The sequence below is a fragment of the Taeniopygia guttata genome, chromosome 6 (assembly GCF_048771995.1).
Source record: "Taeniopygia guttata chromosome 6, bTaeGut7.mat, whole genome shotgun sequence".
In the NCBI taxonomy this organism is placed as follows: Eukaryota; Metazoa; Chordata; class Aves; order Passeriformes; family Estrildidae; genus Taeniopygia; species Taeniopygia guttata.
In genome coordinates this window covers 19419914-19440687 of record NC_133031.1, presented here as the reverse complement: position 1 = coordinate 19440687, position 20774 = coordinate 19419914, and the positions used below count along the sequence as shown (strand labels likewise).

Genomic DNA, 20774 nt, shown 5'->3' with positions numbered 1-20774 from the left:
GAAGAAATCTAACACTTATCAACTTAATCTTTTCAAGCATAACTCCAACCAGAAACAAATTTGATAGAAGGATTGCGATTCAAGATAAAACTAGAGAAAAATGAATGGACAGAAAAATTTCATGAGTTATAAAATGCAGGTGATTCAGAACTGATTCACAGCTGACAGCTGTGCTGATTTCTGGTGTAGTCTTCCCTTCCTAACCAAGATATATATTTTGACATTCATTCAATGAGGTAGGCAGCATGACTGTGCCCTTTCCTATTTTATCTGCTTCAGCATGAATAAATGAGAGTGTGTCTGCACATGTGCTTGGACACACACACATGAGGGAGCATTTGAAATACCTGAGCATAACTTTTATTTTTAATGTATTGAGTGACAGGAAGCAGCTTTCCACATAACTGAAAAAGTCAAAATTGATCAGAGCAGGTTCAAGAAATGACTAAGCACAAGATTTAAATCCCAGCAACCTTCTTCTAAGACTCCATTTCTGCTCCCAGTTTGCAGGTGTCAGAATCTTCAACATAAAATCTGCAATTCTTGGGGCTGTGTGTCCAGCTGCTGCATTTAATCCTTATTCCGAATTTTTCTATCATTTACCTTTCCAAAAGCATTGATTTCTGCTGCCTGGAGGGCTGGGAGTTGGGATTGAATGGATTTTTTTACCCTTGGCAAGTTATATCACACTCATTAACATTTAAAATGCACATATCAGCCTTAGTACTCTATTTCCAGTAGTAAATAAAGGCTTACTTCTCTTCAGGGCTTCCCCATAGGATATAGGCAGAGGCAGGTAATTTGTTGCCTGTTCTTTTGAAAGCAACAGGATTCTCTTCTTGAGCTTGGAGTGCCTCCTGATCATCTCTTGCTTCTTCTCCCATCTCTGGCTTGCTCTCCTTAAAGTAGTTTTCTTGATGGAGGGTTCCTTTGACCATATGATCAAGAAAACGTAGAATCCAAATGCAGTTTTTTAGCCATTCTGGGAGAGGTTCTGAAGAACAGAATGCTGCATCCAAGAATTCTGCAAATGTCCTTGTCTTTTCAAGAGTCACAGGAATTTGCCTTTTCCGTTCTGTCCAGAAGCATCCAAGTGATCCGAGATCCTCTGCCATCTTTTCAAAGAGACCATTCCTCTGGAAGAAGGCACTGTTGACAGGGTCCAGGTGCAGGGCTGCAGTTATCCCCTGAAGAGCATAGAAAACCAGCTCCAATATACAATTCTGTCCAACTGCTGCCCACTGCCCAGATGGAGGGTCCTGCAATGCACCTTCCATGTCTGAGAGGAGGGACAGGAGCCCATTGAATCCACTGCAGGTTCTGAAAGCTGAATGGCTCTTGGGACTCTCCAGAATCCTCAAGAGTGACTACAAATGTTGGGAAGAAAGAAAACAAAAGAAGCACTTAAATCAAGGGGAAAAGAAGCTTTAGAATATTTTAAAATTGCAAGTTTGCACAAAAATTCTTTCACTGAGATTTCACTCTTTGAGGGAGTAGGGGAAGGTGATCAAAATAAAGATCATCACTGCACAACTTCTCCTCCCTTCCCCCATATACCCAATGAATCCTACAACAAGCACTTGAATGCACCCTAAGGAGCTGGTAAAGCAGTCAGCCTAACAGGTACAGAACTGTGCTCACAGGAGGAAGCAAAGACATCAGATTTCCTGCTTTACACATCCTAGTCAGTTTCATATCTTTGGCTGTTCTTTTACCAGTCTTCTCAGACTCACTCAAGAAGCTTGCCTTTCACCTAGGTAAATGGAAGTAAAGATAAAATTGCAAATACCCTCACATGGAAACTGGCAGGAAGGCACAGCTCTCTACAGACAGGTCTTCCTGCAGCCCTGAATGCATGTGAGAACCCACACTGAACTGCTCATATGACTGAGAAGGCCCTTTCCAAAAAAAACAGTGACGCGGAATGGCACAAAGAATATTGCAAGCAGCAGGCTCTCCTCATTAAGACAAGAATACCTTTTCTCTGGTGAGGTGTTTTAACGTTTGCACAACACTTTAGAGGAAAAAGAGCTGTAAAAAGTATGATCTCAAGACAGTGAAGTCATTAGAGTTTATCTAATTTCAATAGGCTTTAAGCAGGTTATAAGTGAATGCCACTTGACAATATAACATGTATATTAAAAAAACTTAAACTATTTGCCAATTTTGAATGCTATGGTCCTGTCATTTTAAAACAAATCTAGAAAATTTATTAAGAACTGTGGAAGTAAAATTGGTGAGAAAAAGGAGCTTGCAAGGAAACAGGCATTTGAATATAATTGATCCCAAGTTTTTGGGGTGTCACACAATTCATTTGTACAGGGGCTTTTCAAATTTGATGCTGTACCTTTGCACATTGGAAAGGGTTAATTTTACATATAGATCTACCCAAGAGATATCCAAAGAAAGAGCTTTACTTCACAACCTCCTGAGGAGGACCAGTCTTTAACAGAAGTATATCTGCCCGTAACAGGACCTAGACTGTGAGAAAGGGTTGTGAAAACTGAAGGGGGAGGGGGCACTCTATTACTGTCATTCAATTTTGTATGATAATATATCACACCAGGCAGAGACTTCTGAACAGGGAGCAAATTTAATAACTTAGAGCTGAAGTTATCAGGATGGCTTTAACACATTCCAGAGTAGGTCAACAGTAAACACATTTCCTCTAGCTTTAACTCAGTTAGAATTTAATCACCTGTGAGTTAGTATTCCTCTGTCTTGAATCTATAAAACTGACGTCTGCTGGAAACCCCATAACTCAGTTACTGCTAACAGAATTTATTTCGTGCATTCCATTATTTGTTATTCCTCATAATTGTCCACGTGCCACACTGGAATATGGCAGTGCTAATTGCATTTGGGCTCAGGCTTTAACAGCTAAATATACATTAGCAAATCAATCTGAATTTGTGTATAACACAATCACAGTCCCAATGGATAAAGAAAATAAATTCATTTGCTTACATTATACTTTAAAACAGTTATCATTTGTCAAAATTAGACACAGAAGTTGCAATTATTTTCATATTAGTTCGGACACCATACTCAACTTTTGCACAGATACTGTTAAAGTTTACTATTTAAAATCAAAACAATAAACTTCATCCTTTTAATTTTTTTAAATAACATAGTTCTTTTGTTATAGAAGCAGTTATTATATTGTACAGAAAAGTGAATTTCATTCACACTTGACAGAGAAGGTAGAAAGAAATTTTAAAATCAGTGTTTACAACAGTGCTGCTTTTCAACGGGATGCGTATGACCTAAACCAAAGTAAAGCACCATGATTCTTTCCTCTGTTTCATTGTTTAGGGATCAGACAGGGGTCAATAAAAGCCATGACTAGTTCTAGTTTCTTTCTCCAAACATTCATAAAATTCTTATTTTCCATTGCCTCATCTCTTTTTATTTGACCCTTGTGTTTGTGAGAAATGACAAAATAAAAAGAGCAAAGCTTCAACCTTGAAAACTTATCAGAATGAAGCTGTTCATCTCATGCCTATCCTGGCTCTTCCAATCTTATGCTCCACATCTTACATCCTCTCTCCACATATCCACTTTCATCTACGTTTGTTTCTCCTTTTTCTGTCACGTTTCATAGAAGTGCTCATACAATTGTGCCTTTAGCATTTCCATTTTCCCCTCTTGCACTACTATTTAAGTCTTCAAAATACTTTGTCATCTGGTACTGAGTGAAGGTATTGACCACACAGGCATTGCTAAAAATCAAAGTGCCCAAGTTACCATAATCTAGAGCTGGCCTATGGCTCTTTCTTATGCTTCTTTCTTCCCAAGAAAACAATGCCCAAGTGAAAGCCACATGAGTTACCTTCAGAAGATCTAGTTTCAGATGCAGTTCCCATTGAGTGGAAGAACAGAGGGCCCCAATAACAATGCTCATATATTCTTCATAATTGATGACTGATAACTGCTCCAAGATGCTGAGAGTAGCACTCCTGTAGCACTCATCATCCAAAAATATCTTGATATATGGCACCATTCCATAGTCCTTCAGAACAACTAAGGACAAACACATTATCATTTGTTATTTAAACTACCCTTTGCTTGTAGTTTTTACAGGCAGATTTTCAGTGTTGGTGTGAAATGCCACATCTGTACAAATACAGCAGGAGAGGTAAAAAGAGCAGCTGGTTAAGCTAAAGATGACACAAACTGAATGGCAGAAGAACAGCTAGGGATAAAATGACTGGATGACCATGATTTCCAATCATCAGAGATCACAGGTGCTCAATACAATAAGGAATGAAATGGAAAATACACCTTAGTTTCAGCTTAAGCATCTCTTTCATTTAGGAAGGGAATTTTTTGAAAGTTTCTGAAAATTGATTTACACTGTGCAAGATACTGCAAACATGATGATTATAGGGTTCCAGAGTGAATTGAGTGGATTCTAGTACTCAGTAGCATTCACTCCTGTACTACTATGTTCCACAAGATTCCCTACAGACTTCTTAGGTATAACACAAATATAGGAGTGTTCCTCAGCATGCACCTGATCCAATCAAGATTTCAAATAACAGATATAATGGAAGGAAATCTAGATGAATAAACAATACACAAGAGTCAAGTACACACTTTTTTTTTTTTTTTACAAGCTAAGTTTGTGCATCCTATATAAACACTGCAGGAGTATGCACATGAATGAAGGAAACAAGCTGACTACTGGGACAAAGCTTATTATGAAGGTTGACAGTAACTTTCTCTCATTTCTTGCTAGTGTAACACAGTTACCCTAGATTTCTTGCTTTTTTCCTCCATTTCTAACTGAAGCACAAATGTCAGAAAATTTGTTGGTGCTCCTTAAGACCATGGCCACTTACCACCAAATATCATGAGGGTAACGCAATCATGTGTATTTCCTTACCTGTGTTCCTCACAGACCTTGCTGTAAGGGCAGCCACCATGTTCAGCATCACAACATTTAATTCCTTCTCAGTGCCTTCTTTCAGGCTAGGCAGATGAGTTCCAGCTGTCAGCATATTAAAAGTTACATTACAATATACGAGAAATGGAAGGAAGAATTTTTCTTGCTCCAATCTCAAACTTGCATTCTAGAGAACCCCAAATTAAGACCTGTTTAAAAGTGTGGGCTGAAGGGTGCCACCCAGAAAAGATCAACATACACTAGCAAAGGAAAGCCCAGAGCTGTTTAGGCTAGTGAACAGAAAAATAAACAGCAAAGATTTCAGAGAGGACCCAGCTTGTGTCAAATTTAGGTCAATTGGCTTGAGGACAAAATCTAGATACTCAGTTTAAAAAATACATAAATTTACTGTAGAAATAGATTATTTATTCCTATTGATCTGCCTACTCAATGGTCATCATAAGTGGCATTAAATTGTACCTGATTTCCTCAAGATTTTTGCTTCCTTCCTCAAAAGTGCCAGCAGTAGGCCTAAGAGCCCGGAGTCACGGAAAATGTCACTAAATAACAGATCCTTCTGGGTCATGCTGAGAAGGCACTGGAGAGCTGTTAAGGTGCAGAATGGCACTGTGTTTTCCTTTATCAAATACTGAACCTTCTTCAAAATCTCATGGGGAACATAGGAAAGGTCCAGGACTATGGACTCCACCAGTCTGAAGAACTGGACTTGGACTGGGTGTGGTTTGAAATGAATTATGTCAGTGAATTGGTTGATAGGTTGCAGTGTCCATTCCAGAAGAAAGAAGTTCACTCTGTCCCAAGCCCATATGGTACCAATTGCTGCCAAGATTCTTCCACACAGGTGCTGATCATTGCTTCTCTGGAAAATGGATTGCAACACCTGGAAAGGCTGGAGGTTTTTCACTGTCATTCCTGCACAGAAAACACCCAGGTGAGATCATTTTGACCTGAGTGTCATGTAAGTCTGCAAACACCCTAATTGTAATGTTATATCATCTGAAAGTGGAAATAAGAGTAACAGACATGAGGGATGTCATTGGGAGGCATATCCTTGAGCTTGGATGAGACTCTAGAGCTAACATGGTCATTTCAGTTTGATGTAGGTGGCATTCAGGCTCTTGCAGCACTGACACATAGATCTGAAGATGCCACGCCATACTCCTTTCCTCCATATTAAGACACAAAATGAATAGAGTTTCATTTTGCTATGACCCAGCCACCCAGCCACCCGTGCATATATACACACACACATATACACCCTACCAGAAGACTGCGTCCGCTCAAAATCAAAGTGCGGCAATTGCGGGTGTACAATATTGCCAGAAACTTTCAGTTCCATTTTTCCACAGGTTGTAAGGCAAGTCAGCATGTCCAAGATCTCATCCAGATAGGGGTCTCCTTCATTTTGCTCCAAACCCTCACATCTAGGAGCAAAACTTGGGACAGTCATGTTCATGCCTTAATTGTACAAACACTTTGGATACATCATCAGGCACAGAGCACATAGGAGCTACACAGAATAGTGTGTGGCACACTGAATCAGAACAAAACCAGACTGAAGGAAACTGAAGTGACACTGAAAAGGTCTTGTTAACAACAGGAAGATAAGTGTTTCAACTTAGTACTGTTATGTGTCCTTAAAAAAATAACTTCAAAAACGTCTGACTTGGGGAATAAAAATTTAAACTTTTGAGAATTCAAATTAAAACACACTTCATATAAAAAGGTGGGCATATGGTTGGCAAGACAAGGGACTTTCTAACTGAGATAAATAACAGAAAAATCTTAGCCCTGAGGAAGGTACAATATTATATTGCCTGAGCTTTGTGAATCAGACATGAAGATGGCAGGTCTCTCCTAAGTAAGGAAATAGTATGAAATGTAACCCCAGATTTTCCATGGTTGATAGACTGAAGTGACAGTCTGTCAAAGGACAGAGAGCTGTTTATCATATAATTTTATTCTGTAATTCTCAGATGGGTCAGTTCTTAAGGAAAATTGCATCTTCTGGGCATGGGTTAGTGGCAGAGAAATAGACTGATACTGTTAGGTTAGAAAAATCTGTGAAGAAAACAACAAAATATTCTGGTTTCACCTCAATATGAAAATGAGCAAAAGAGAGCAAATGCTCTGTTTCAAAGAATGCTGTGTTCCAAAGATTCTTTTTATCTGAAAAAAAAAGTTCTAAACATCAGAGAAGAGGGCACCTGCTCACATGAAACATTCTGGAAAGAACTCTCCATCTATCCCTTTATGCCAGGATATGCTGGGAATGAAGACTAATCTGAAGCCAGGACATCTGTTGTTTCTGTCTCTTCAGCCTAGTTACATTAGTTGAAAAGGATGGGGACATTCATAGCCCTTACTGAAAAGGATTCTGTGCTTCCTGCCCTAACATGGCTAGAATTTAATCAGAAATATGCATCTCAGCACAATTTATTTACAAGGGAAATCTAGACAGTCTCAGATAACTAAAGAAAACACTGCCAGAAAAGCACAATTTTTTTTTCCCCATCAAAATTAATAATTTTCCCCCAAAATTAATAATTTGTGCCATTCAAAAATCATGAACAGGCATAATAATTCACAGATATCTTTGACTTCATTATTTAATTTACAATTCTCTAGATTCAAATTAAAAAATACCCTCCCCACCCCAGTCATTGTTCAGGGACCAAAGTTTTCACAAGTGTTGCAGAAATAGTAGAATAGGCAAATCTAGAATGGAAGCAACAACATCTGGAAATGTTTTCTTCAGATGATGTTAAAGAAACTCAGCCTGGTGTGACAACACAAGGTGACAAGGAGAGTAACAGATTCTGCTTTGTACTTTGGATTAGGATAAATAGTAGGGATTTTTCCTGATGTGTTTATGCTCATCTTAGTTCTGAAGAATGTAAACATTGCAGATTTAAGTTTGGGTGGGTTTTGTTGGCGTATTTTTGTACAGCAAGGATATAGTGTTTCCCTCCCTAGCTGACTGCATGCCTGGATTAAAAGCTCACTTTAACTGAGACATGTTTCTGACCTACCTTCTCTATAATAGTAATTGATGAAGAAATTTTGTCTTGTGTTCAAAAAGTCTCTTATCCCACCTGCAGACTAACTTCCTCTATACTGCCTGAGTAGGTTCTCCTTCTGTTATGGCTAAAGTAGTAAAAGTTATGTACTACTTCCCTTCCTAATATAGCAATGCTTTGCATCCAGAGTTTCCTATATGATTCATATTTTAAGAGATCAACTATGCATTCTGTAAATTAAGCTTTAATATTCTCTAGAAGCCTACTAGAAACCTCTCTTACCTGAGTAAAATTTTTAACAGGAGTTGGTAGCCCTCATTATTTTCAAACTCCGTTAATAAAGCTGACGATACAGGATAAGAATCTTTCACAAAGCACAACACAATACTGGCAGCTTCACACACATCACAAGCAGGTAGAGTATCAGCCAGTGTAAAGAGATTCTGAATTGCTATTTTAATGCAGTCAACAGCTGTGGGGGGGAAAAAACAGTAGGTATTTAAGAACTGACAGTCAAACAAATTTAAAGTTGCAAACAAAAATCAAACAAATTTGAAGTTATTTCCTAGTAATATAGGAGTCAGATAACTTTTTCTACAAAGAAAAGAAGATATATAAATATCATATTCATTTCAGAAGCATTACTGGCTTTACAATATGCATGCATTTCTTTGCTTTATTACCAGAAACTGATGTAATCTCTGGAGTATAAGCTTTCAACCTCCCAACTCACCAAAATTGATGTATACTGAATCCAGCTCTCCGAGTACAAGGTAAGCAGAGACTAACAGATGTAATTGTCTCATATTAAGTCAATCACACATTCTGTGCAGAGTTCACAGAATAATTATTTGCTCAATGAATCATATGTAATGGGGTACACACATTTTGCTTTGAAAAATGAAGCTTAATCCCATGGCCAGTCCTTCCAGGGCAGCTTCAAAATGTCCAAATAGTTCTTTCCATCTCACTCAGGAAGTCTAGTTTTTCTTTTAAAAAATAAAAATATCTATATGCATTTAATCCACAACATGGAATACTGATGGTATTTTGTGCGTTAAAAAACTATTTTTTCACTTCTAAGAAATTGAGACTTGTGGCCTTTGCATTTCTTCATAAGAAAAAAAATTGCTAGAACTAATAAAGCCTAGAAAGAAATGAGCACTTAACCAACCACGTTGTTGTCCCAAAATATACCCTCTGACAGCGACCCCAGCCTTGTATTTAGTGTTCATGAGTCTCAGACCCACAGACTGAATCACACAACTTAAGAAAAAAAATAACACCTCTTCCTCTTGCCTATACCAGTGTGATTAAGTGGGATTGGCTCTTGGCTGTAATTTGGAGGGTTTTTTATGTTAAAAATCTTTCAGTTTCCAGATGACTATCAGTACTAAATAAAGCTCCTCTCTACTAAGTCACAAGCCCATGCTTTGCAGCTGACTACTGGATGATGTAAGGGAGATTACAGATGATGTAATCTATCCTGGGGAGACTCTTTTTGGTAATTCATTGTCAGGGGAACTATGAGGAAAGAAGAAGGCAAACCTTGTAGGTACACAATGCTGGTTTTGGTCTGAGCCTTCGAAATTGTTCTTAGCACACAGCCTGTAGGTACTTTCCATGACTGGCTGCACTGGTCCCACAGAGAAGAAGTTGCTATAATTAATGACTGAAGTTTATCAGCTGCCAGCAGTTCCTCTATGCCTTGTTCCTCTTTGTACATGTTAAGCATTATCTGAAAAGCAAACAAATATCAGCTACAATAAACACCTCTAGAGATACCCAGGAGATGCAGAAAAATCCACTGGGGAAGGAGATTATAAGTTTGATACTAATGCCAGGAGAAAGGATGCAGTGAAATGAACAACTACCACTAGGATATGCTTAATGGATTTTTCCCAGTTAAAGTGATGTTGTTTTGTTTAGTAAAAAAATAAGAGATAGTTTATATATTTTTATATGGCTCCTGATACTTATTCAACATTTTGCAGCCCAAGCTTACCAATTTTTTGGCAGTTTGAATCAAATGAAGAAATAAGAGCCTAAGTGAACATCTGAGTACCCAGGGCAAATGAACCCCCAAATGCACATCTCACCTTTACAAGCATTTCCTGAGTTTGGGCATCATCCTCACTTGTCTCACTGTCATCACTGGTTTTCTTCAGAGGGACAGTAAAGAAAAGGTACAGGCACTGCATCAGAGCAGCTGGGAGCCCAGATCCAATAATATTCCACATAGTCCTCTAAGAAGAAAAATAAGATCAGTCCCTCCAGAAGCTGACCACAGTTTCCTTGTGTTCCTACACACTGAGAATAGTCATGGCAGATGAAAGACCCACTTGAGAATTTTACCCTTGTGGGTGCTCTAGGGCACACAAGACTGGCAATGACATAGCATGGCTGTAAAATCCACTTGGTAGAGTTAAATACACTGTGTGCTGGTGTAGCTGTTCCCAGGACTCCTTGCTCCAGCTGAACTACAGCATTGGCAGTACTCTGTCCTGCATATGGAGACCTGCAACCAGTGAAGCACACAGCCTGCAAACTAGCAGCAGCTGAACAGCAAGGCCAGGGACCAACAGTGTCCCCTTTACCATTACTTTCCAGGACACTCTGCAGCTAGAGAGGCCTGGTATGATGAAAGCATCAATTCTCCACTCCCTCCTGACTCAGGACAGCAGAAGTTTACCTATAATGCCTTAACTTTTTTAACATATTGAATAACTGCACACACTTCTAATTACAGATTTTATAAATGCAAGTGACAGTTTCTTCACAGTGTTGCTCTATACTTAGTTTCTTCTCATCTTCACTATGGCTGCGTATAACTTCCAGAGAAGTCCCAGTGTGTGTGCTTGGCACACAGTAGTCATGACAAAAATCAGCACCAAACCAGCAGAAGAATGAGGTTTGTGATATGAAGTTTTGTGAGTATGTATGCTACAAAAAATAGCAACTTAAACCTGTGAAAAACACAAGTCTCATCAGAAACTTCATGTTGTGACTAGCTATCTATATAATTTTATAGAGGTCCTTATGATACACAATATATCCACTATAATCTGACAGTAAGATTTTATTTTTGTGTGTCTTTGAACAAGAAAAAGACGAACTGTTTAACTATATGTCATGGAAAAACACACCACAGATGTCCACCAGCAGGCTGTACTCCTGATGCCAGTCTGCATTGGGGATGGCTGTACAAGTAGTTTGTGAAACACTTCAATGTGAGAGACTATCAGGATTGAAAAGTCAACCACTGTATTACCAGACACTGTATTACTGTACCACCTTTTTTATGTGTAGGGGGGAGGTGGGGGGGGGGAAATCTGGTCTGATATCAGCTGTCTGATAACCAAAACTAAAAAGGTATCTGAAAGCAAAAAATGCTTACTTCTCTCTTTTAGAAAAGCCTGGTGTATCCTTTAACTGTATACCCTGGGCATGCTCAAGCTCAAATTATTAGGGATAATGCAAATACTAAGACTTGGGTGTTCTACTGTACCTACACAGTTTCTCTGAAATAAAATGGAAAACATACTTTGTGGTATTTTGTCTTACCAAGTCCGTCTGTGAGAGCAGATACACTGATTTCAGGAGCAAATGGCCATCTCCTGCTTCCCCTTTCTGCTTCAGCAATTGCTCCAAAGCCAGACGAGCTTCTTCTGTTATCACAAAAACATTAAACTTTAATTCCTTAGTGAAAGATGAAAATGCTGCATTTATGCTTTCTTCTTCATTTTGTTAAATTTGTCAGACGTATCACAGATCTGACAAATTTAACAAAATTACAGTAGCAGGAGTCCACTAAAGTAAACAGAAAAACATAAAATTATTTTGAACTGAGCATCAAGCTCAGTTCATGTAAACTACATGTTTCAAGCTGACAAATTTCACCAAGAATACCAATTCAGTTCATGAAGCCTGGCAGCTGACAGCACAAATAACGTACAACAGCCACCAACCATAAATGGCTAGCAATGTTTTTCTTATTTAAGAAAGTTCCCCAGAATAGGGTATAACCTACTCTTTGTACTCTTACCTGCATTATACATTACACACTTCCAGCTACAGAAGTTCCAAACTAAAGATCAGCATGGCATACAAGGCCAAATCTTCAGTGCAATCGCCTCAAATCAGTCCTAGCTCATAACCACTAGAATACCTGGCTTGCTACATAGCATTTTCCTGTTCCCCCCTTATTTCCAGCACAGAGTACAACTGAAAGACACACATTTCCAGGATAACAGGATCCAATGAATTTGGTATGGGATCATTACCTGCAGGTTTCCCGCTGAGGTTCCTCTCAATTTCTTTAGTCAGAAGCTTGGAAGCCTCACTGGCTAACAGCTGAATATTGGGGAATACGATTACTCCAGCAGACTGTTCCCAGGCCTGAAATCCAAGTGTAACTGTTAAGCCTCTGACACATCATGTCTCTGGTAGATTGGCAAAAACTAATAAATATAAATAAAGGAGCATAAGGCTAACAATCATCTAGGAAATTCCCTCCCCAGTCAGTATAATCCATTAAGCAGTATTTCCCAGACAGGCAGGAATATGACACTACAGATACAGAAGTCAAATTGGAATTATCTTTTGAATAATGTAATGCACCTACTAGAGAGCTTTTACAGTATTTTCTATACTGAATACAATCCAAACAATGTAAATGTTGGTCATACCCTGTGTCACTAATTACTTGTATCAACAATTATGCTAGCCCCTTTCAAAGTATGACATCCTGAAGAAACACAAATATATAGACAAGCTTATAAACAATTTATAAATAAGTTTATAACTCACTTGTTCAAGAATGGACAAGCAATTAAGTACAAAACTTACTAGATAAACAACAGGAAGACTTACTGATTCCCTGAGTCTGACAAACAAACACCTCTTATGTTTCTTAGCCCTACCTTTGGGGGAAAAAATTAAACATCAATAAAGAAAATGTTACAGCAGACTAATACTACTGCACCCAACTAGCCTCCAAGAACCAGGTGCCAATTCTTTTAGATAAAACATCTGCTGATACACACATTAATATATTAGCAACAGTTCAGCATTCACCCGTAAAGACCAGTCTGAGATACCTCTGTCCTCAGCAATCTTGAAAAATTATCTTTACAACTCTCCTCCTTTTAAAAGCCCTGAAAAATCACACTGTAAGGCCCAATGATTAAAGGAAGAAAAATAACATATGTCTTCCTAAAAAAAAAATTGGATCAGACATCCCATAGTACTTTCTGCCAAGAAATCAGTGCAACTCTTTGTAAATGAAGATCCTCCACAAATATTATTTCCTTCCCTACCACGGCTTTCAATTTATTTTCTTTCATCATAGATGGCAGCTTGTGGACAAAGTGTCGGTCACCTCCCAGTAATCAGGCAAGCATCAACTTTTTACTGCAGTCAATAAGTAAAATGCACCCAAATCATCTTTCTGTGCTACAAGAATGAAATGCAATTCCACAGTGTGCCTATTATTAATTTTCATCAGTCAATAATATTAAAAGCAAACTTTTTTTTTTTCAGATTTTGACCATAAGTTCCTCTCAGAGACACTCAGTTGCAGAAGCAAGATCCACCATTTCGTCCACCTCTGATGCAGAAGAGAGGGAAGATCTGTAAAGAGCAGAAGCAAGCTGGGCAAACACAATGACAAGAAACCTACAGTCGCTTAACAATACATGTCTGTCATAAGTTATGACCTTTTTCAGAAGAAAGCAGAGCGAGATTTCTGCCCCTCTTCCTCAAAGAGGAACGTCCTCTTAACACTTCAGAAAGGCCTTGCTATACTCACTCTTCTGCTAACAGATGAGCAGGATAAGTTTTGGAAGCTCAGACCATACACAGCAGAGAACAGTAACCAAATGTTCATAGCAATGCTACTAGTCCATCTCCCTACAAAACAGGGCACTAATGCTCCAATTTTATTTTGTCAGTGCTCTTCGTGAGGGTCAGACACCAAACTTTAGAATACACTGTCCTTTAGGAACAGACTTAATTAATTTCATATTCATGTCTGAAGCTATAGAAAATCTATCTGGGAGCATATCAACCTGACTCCATTGTAGGACATCTACTTTTAGGGGAAACTCAAATATGGTATCAAAGTAATCTGATTTTCTTTCTTCCTCTTAAACCTGTTTCTACATATTTAAGATTCTGCCGCAAGTTCCCTATGTCTGCTGTTACCATCTGCCCTTCCTATTCTATGGTTCATGGAGAGATGTTAGCTCAAAACCTGCCATGTAATAGAACGTTCTGATACTTTCTGAGGCACCAAGAGGAAAGATACAGAAAGCACATTAAAACAACTCCCAGCCCAGGCCTGAATCACAAGCAGATGGCTGACATTTCCCTCCCACGCTTTTTCCTTCTACCTCAAGGAGCGTCAGTGAGTAACGAGCCCCCGCACCCCAGGTGTCTCCTGCTTGGTGACCCCTCTCTCCACCCAGCTGAGTAAGAGCTAAAGAACTAAAACAAAAAGGCAGAGATGCACTGTAATCTGCATGATCAGAACAGGAAAGTAAAAGCAAGAGAAAAATCTTCCAAGGAGGGGGAGGACTTACACAGAGTCCACTGTTAAACAGGGGGAAATGAGGTCGTTTCTGTAAGAACTTCACAACATGTACAACTCCAACTGAGATGCATTTCCCCAAGCAAGCAGAAGGCTGGTATATGAAGTGAATAAAAGTCATGTGGGGAAGGACATGATAACTAAAAGCTAAAGGGCAAGATCTTTCACAATGCACTCTTAAATGAATGATGCAAAGCTAAAAATCACACTTCTGGGCCTATATGCCTACAAAACAGTGCAAAGCCCCACTAGCATATCTAAGAAAATTGGAGAGGAAGAATTTCACGCCTAGGGCACAAAATTTAGTGTTAAGCTAATGAAAAATTCTGTTCTCCATTATGAAAATATTTGGTAGCAAAGTTTCCTTTGAGAATCTAAAAGCCCCTTCTTGCAAGCATTACTGAACTTCAGGAAATCAGTTTCTACAACTCTAAGGCTTGTGAAGTTCAGGACTACAGAAAGGAAACTTATGATGGATATGCATATGTACAACATTGCCAGTCCCTCAGCAATACTCATCTTGCCTCCTGGGAACAACTGTCCTTGGGCCCTAAAGTACTGGTACTAAAATTTATTTGCTTATTTATCGTGACATGTGAGAATTTACTGCTATGCTGTCCAATTTTTAATTCCTAAGATGTCTAGATTTTCTAACTTTTATCACCCTTGTTCAGCTTTCTTGGTTCTTTGGAAATTTCACTCCAAAAAATTATCCGCACATTAAAGGCATTCTTGCTTTTCATACTTAGTTAAGGATCAGTAAATCTAAAGGTGTTGTATATAATCTCATCTCACCACAACTTCTTTATTTAATGCTCACTACATGTTATTAAAAAACTAAAGTTCTTATAGAACTCAGAAACATGGAGAGCTTAAAATTTCAATTTAATTGTAAATTTGAGGCAAGAAAACCTCAATGGAAGAATTTCACATAGAGCCTACACAGAGCAATATATTGCTTATCAAAACAGGAGGAAGCAGTTTAGAGAGATTATCTTTGTAGGAATCACAGATCTTCTATAGCAAGACCTGTTCATTGTGATGAGTTAATGCCCTAGAAGCATTAAGGATGTATGTTTTCCATGGACCTTCAAGAGGAAGTGTGCTGGTTTGGTCTGGAGTAGAGGCTGGTCTAGTTTCAATGGGGCTGTTTTGGATTTGTGCTACACACAGGGCTGATAACAGATCTTGCTGTCATTGCTGAGCAGGGCTCACACAGAGCCAAAGGCTTTTTCATGCTGCCATGCTGGAGAGTAGTCTCCCAATGGAGCAGAACAATTCTATCACGTGGAGGCATCCTGCTTCAGTTAACTACACTGGCTGTTTAGGTGACACAGAATGGATAAGGCAAAAGAAACTCAAATTGTCAGCTGCAGCAAAGGCAATAAAGAGAACAAACCTTTAAGAAGAGGGGAAGAAATTCCAGCAGCTTTCTCTGTTGATCTTCTGGCATGAGAAATGGAGCCACTTGTTCATATTCTACAAACTGTTTGCCTAGAGTCTCCCACAGGAGGGTATGGCTCTGGGGTAGCTCATCCTTGCTGTGTGCAGGCTGCTCCAGCACTTCTGCTGTGTCTCCATCATCAGGGCTCTGCTCCTGCTGTCCTGCATTGTCAGGTGACTCCTCCAGCTGCCGCATGAGTTCAGCTGCTTTGTCCATGCTGAGATGAGACCAGATAAATATACTGTGTTATTTACACCTCTTACCAGTCAACTCTCCCAAGAAATTAGACTCTGACAGTTTTTACTGTTGGAGTTACAGTTTAGAAATGTGGAAACATTCTCAGTCACTGACTCTTTTCCAATTTTAATGGCAAATCAACCTGCTCCTGGACAAGAACATTACTACCCTTCAACTGCATGAACAAGCTCTCTTCCATGAGATGTATTCATGTGATACATAACTCATCTGGGCTTTAGCAGAACAAACCAGTAAAGCACCCAGCAAATCTGGATTCCAGCCCCAGCTTTGCCACTGTGGCAGATCTCTCCCTCTCCCTTGTACCTCAGCCACCCCAACCGTAAAAGAAGTTATAACTATTACTATCAGCAGATCTGCACCAGAAGAGCACTAGCCAAGAGCCAGGTCACATTTCATTGAGTATGGATACTAAATCTAGCTGCACATCACTGATACACCCCCTACCTAGAATGGGGCTGAAGCCCATCTGGAATAGTAGCTGTGTGGAAAACCCAAAGATTCCTCACAGAGCTGTTGTGGCCCAAAGAGGCAGCAACATTCACCTCTTTGTTGTGGCAGATGTGCAGCTCTGTACAATAGGTATTTTCACAACACCACTGCTTGTTTTGCTGATCCTGTAAACTGAAGTGGATATGCTGCAATGAAGGAGCATGGTGCTTCTGGCACTCTCATTTCCATCAAAATTAAAATGGGTCCATCTTACACTACACTATTGAGGAGTGTAGTAGGAAAATACATCCTTCCGGTACCCTTATCTCAACCCCAAGTCCTCTCATCTACTTTACAGCCATGTTTTCATCCATAGTGTTCTGGGGGGCTCACTCAGCCCTACTTCTTTGCCACAGCCTCTGTGAGCACACCCTGCTATGCTGAGCCTACACCATGACAACACTTACACCAACGGAGATCAGGCTTCTCCAATTTCCATCAAAGTCATCTATATGCTTACTGGAGTCTAGGTCATTGTCTGACTACTCCTGGGACTACAACAGGACAAATTATAACAGTGTGGGTGGGCAAATGGGAGTTGTCACCAAAATCAATGTAGCTCACTTTGCTTAGCAAATATATTGTTTTTAAGAGCTCAGAAGAGTCTTTAACAAATCATTACCTCTCAAAAAAAACCCCAAAAAAACAAAACAAACCAATCTGACTTCATTTCTGGGAAATAAGTTCTTTCTCTACAGTGTCTGTTTGATTGCCATTCCCATTTCAATAAAAATGCCAAAAAAGCAAACTTAACTAAAATCTGAGTCAGATCTGCACTACCAATACATGCATACATTAAAATAAATTTTAAAAGACAGTATTATGAGACTGCCTTAGAATTATGATCCAACACTAAAACAGCATATGGGATTCTCTTCCTTCGTCATTCATCAGTTACACAGCTAGCTTACAGCTTGCATTCTGCCCACTCCATGTCAGATGAACCAGTCTCACTTCCACACTCCTGCAGTAGCCCTATACCACAGATATGAAGGGCAGGGCATTTATCTAGTCACTGTGCACCACACTACCTGCAGCAGAATGAGGGTCCTAGCAGACACCTGTGCGTAGATGCAAATGCTGGTCCTTCACACTACACCACAGGCTAACTTATTTTACCACAGCCCATACTCTGTCCTTTGCTAGGTGATGGAGGCCTATATAATTTTGATCAGCCCCCAAGGAACAGTCAATCTAGAACTTCCTATCACCACAACATTTTGTGTTTTGCTGCTGTTTTCCTTAATTATCTGTATTAAGACAAGAAGCTCTATGAGAAGAAAAAGTGTGGTGACTGCACAGAATAAACAGGAAGACTTTGTTCCTCATGACTCTGTGGGAGTTATATTTGTCATATGTTATACTTAACTCTGGTGTGGGATTTTGACCCACTTAAGTAATCCTGAAGCTGTGTGTTGGTTGAGAAAGCCTGGGTGCTGTTCTAGCAGTGAGAATAGTTCAGTAATGTTTGCAGTGAGGCTCAACTTGGATCCCAAATAGGAAAGCCATTCTCTTCCTCAACGAGATCTCTCACCTTGGAAGCTACTCTGCTAAGCCTAAATCAATGCTAACAAGTAACTCACTCCAGTGCCTACATTCACTGTGGTCTTCTGCACAGAGAACCCCAAAGTGCTTTACAGAGGGATTCTATAAATGGTGAACTTAGTCACGGAGTGGTGAAATGAAGTGCTACCACTGGCCTCAAAAGAAGGTCAGTGACTGATGAGTCAACTCCCTGAGCTGCACTGCATAGTCCTGGAAATGTGGTTAGCAATTTTCTCTTTCTATTTATACTTGACTGAGAAGGCCTTTGTTGTTAGTGGCAGTTAAAACAAGCAGGGATAGCCTCTCAGTGTTCGCTCTATGAATCCATGTAATGAAAGAATCCATCTCAGCTCCACAGAACTCTTACAACCAGTTACTCACAACCAACTTCCTTAGTGAAGATCAACTTGTAACAGGCTATGTGAGACTTTTAAAGTGTGTGTGAAACATTTTCATCTCCAAAACTACATGAAAGCAAAAGGAAGATTATTATATTCCTTGGTATTTACTCCAATTATCTAGACTACAAAAGCCTTATCAGACTAAATATCAGTCCTTCAATATTAGTCTGTTGACTCTATTTGCACAATATGTTTTAAATACTATTTCTACTAGAAGCTTTTTCTTGCATCTACAATTTGATCAGGACTTTTAAATCCTTTCAATTTTCTATTCATCTGGAAGGACAATTAATCGTCTAGACCAACCACGAAATCACATAGCTCATTATTCAAATATCTTTAGTATTAAGGATAACTTAGGTATTTTGAAAAGGCCTTATATGTTGTCTCTAGCACACTCCACCACTTGTTATGATCCTCAGTGTAAATAGCTTATTTTGGTTTTGATAAGTTTTTTGTTTGATTCTTGATTAGGTTTGATGAGATACTTTTTGACAAGTATCACAATTACACAAAAAGTAAATGCTAAATAATAAATATTTTAAAATATATAAAAGTGAAGACTAATCAAATAAATCTGATAGTAAATTTCAGAATGCAGTGACAGTTTACAGAGAGAAAGTGGAACTTAAGCATGTATTTTCCCCTTTTTTCTAAATAAAGCTTATGTGAAACCACACAGCAATGTGGCTACATCTTTCCAGACTGAAAAGACAGAAGGGAAGAAAGTCCTGACCAAAACTGGCAGAAGGATCAGTAGAATACTGTTACTAACATCTTACTAGTTGAACAAACATGATTTTTTCATAACATTTGAATTATATTATATATTTGAACTGCCTTCAGCTGTTCATAGAAGGATACCATTCAGGTAAAAAAATCCCAATTTGCACCAAGACTAAATAAGAATCAAATCTCATACCAAAATTCAGGCCAAAATTGGGCCCCTTTTTACAGTAAGTATCTTTAAAAAAATGTTAGTTGAGTATACATGGCAATCTTTAATGTCCAAAAGTACATGAACACAAAATAAGTACTGCAATTAGCCTCCTTATTTACTCCAACTGTTCAGACAACAAGAGATATACTAGACAAAATATCAGACCCTTAGTTCTAGAACTACCAGTTTTAAATATTCTTTCTCTAACATACTTTTCTTGAATATTAAATTTCAGGATTCTGTGGACTATCGGAAACACACAGCTCAGATCATCCCAAAAATCCAGTGTGATACTTTTTTATACTCTCTTCCTTTCATTGGCAGCCAAGATGACTGTTTAATGAACACAGCTATGACAGCTAATAATTGTAAATGCCAAAACCAGCAATTCCATTATTTTTAAGGAAAACTGTCTTTGCACTGCAATTTCAGGTGAACTTTGAAACCTTCACTAATTGAAAGTAATCCTATCATAATATATTAGTTGCAACCAATATTGCAGTCTGTTCTGTCTGCATTCACAGACAATCTCTTGACATACCTGGGCTCCTAGATTTGGTAGCTCCTATTGCAGACAATAACCATATCCAGAGAAATGAAGGTTGCTGCTTCTGCCCTGCTAGGCATGTTGGTGTATGCAGTAGCTCCCACTCTGCTCTTTAAACTTTCCACTGTGGATCACCTGATTAGCTGCTGCACTTGCTTCCTGGGGAAAGCAGAAGTGAAAAGCAAATGAACCACAGCTCAGGAGCCATCAAGCTTCCAAAGCAATTTAGAACAGCTCAGCTAATACACAAACCTGGAAGGCACAGCACTCTTCTCCCTACATCACGAGTAACCAGGTATTTCCCCCTCTGTGCCATACACACACAAGGGGGAAAGGGAGTGGGATTTGTTTCATTTCGGTTTTAAGTTTAGGGTTTAAAAAATTAATACAGCACCACAAAGCTCATGCTCTCTGTGCAACAGTCTATGGCCGAAGTCAGGCAACTACTGTAGTCCTTCCTCAAATGCCACACCCTTAAAATAAATATATTTGAATGGCAAGGGGAACTCTGAGTCCCTGACCTCTTTACTGAAACGGTCAAGGCAGCTACTGAGCTCAAGAGGAAAACAAGCACTATAAGCTCGCTGACAGCATAGATGAACCTTGATTGGACAGGGTCTTAGGGGAAGATT

At 39.1% G+C, this 20774-nt stretch overlaps 1 protein-coding gene across 1 annotated transcript in view; it reads right to left on the bottom strand.

The window, feature by feature from the left end:
* The window catches only part of WDFY4 (WDFY family member 4), a 136135-nt gene that overhangs the window by 98338 nt on the left and 17023 nt on the right, over positions 1-20774 (bottom strand). Inside the window, exons 2-13 of the mRNA XM_030276025.4 lie at positions 20137-20301; positions 15918-16179; positions 12213-12327; positions 11494-11597; positions 10029-10175; positions 9478-9667; positions 8212-8401; positions 6173-6333; positions 5369-5821; positions 4889-4993; positions 3833-4023; positions 757-1367 (exon numbers count right to left, since the gene is read on the bottom strand). Of these exons, the coding sequence (XP_030131885.4) occupies positions 757-1367; positions 3833-4023; positions 4889-4993; positions 5369-5821; positions 6173-6333; positions 8212-8401; positions 9478-9667; positions 10029-10175; positions 11494-11597; positions 12213-12327; positions 15918-16178 (2528 nt within the window). The 5' untranslated portion in view covers position 16179; positions 20137-20301. The remainder of the gene's footprint in view (positions 1-756; positions 1368-3832; positions 4024-4888; positions 4994-5368; positions 5822-6172; positions 6334-8211; positions 8402-9477; positions 9668-10028; positions 10176-11493; positions 11598-12212; positions 12328-15917; positions 16180-20136; positions 20302-20774) is intronic.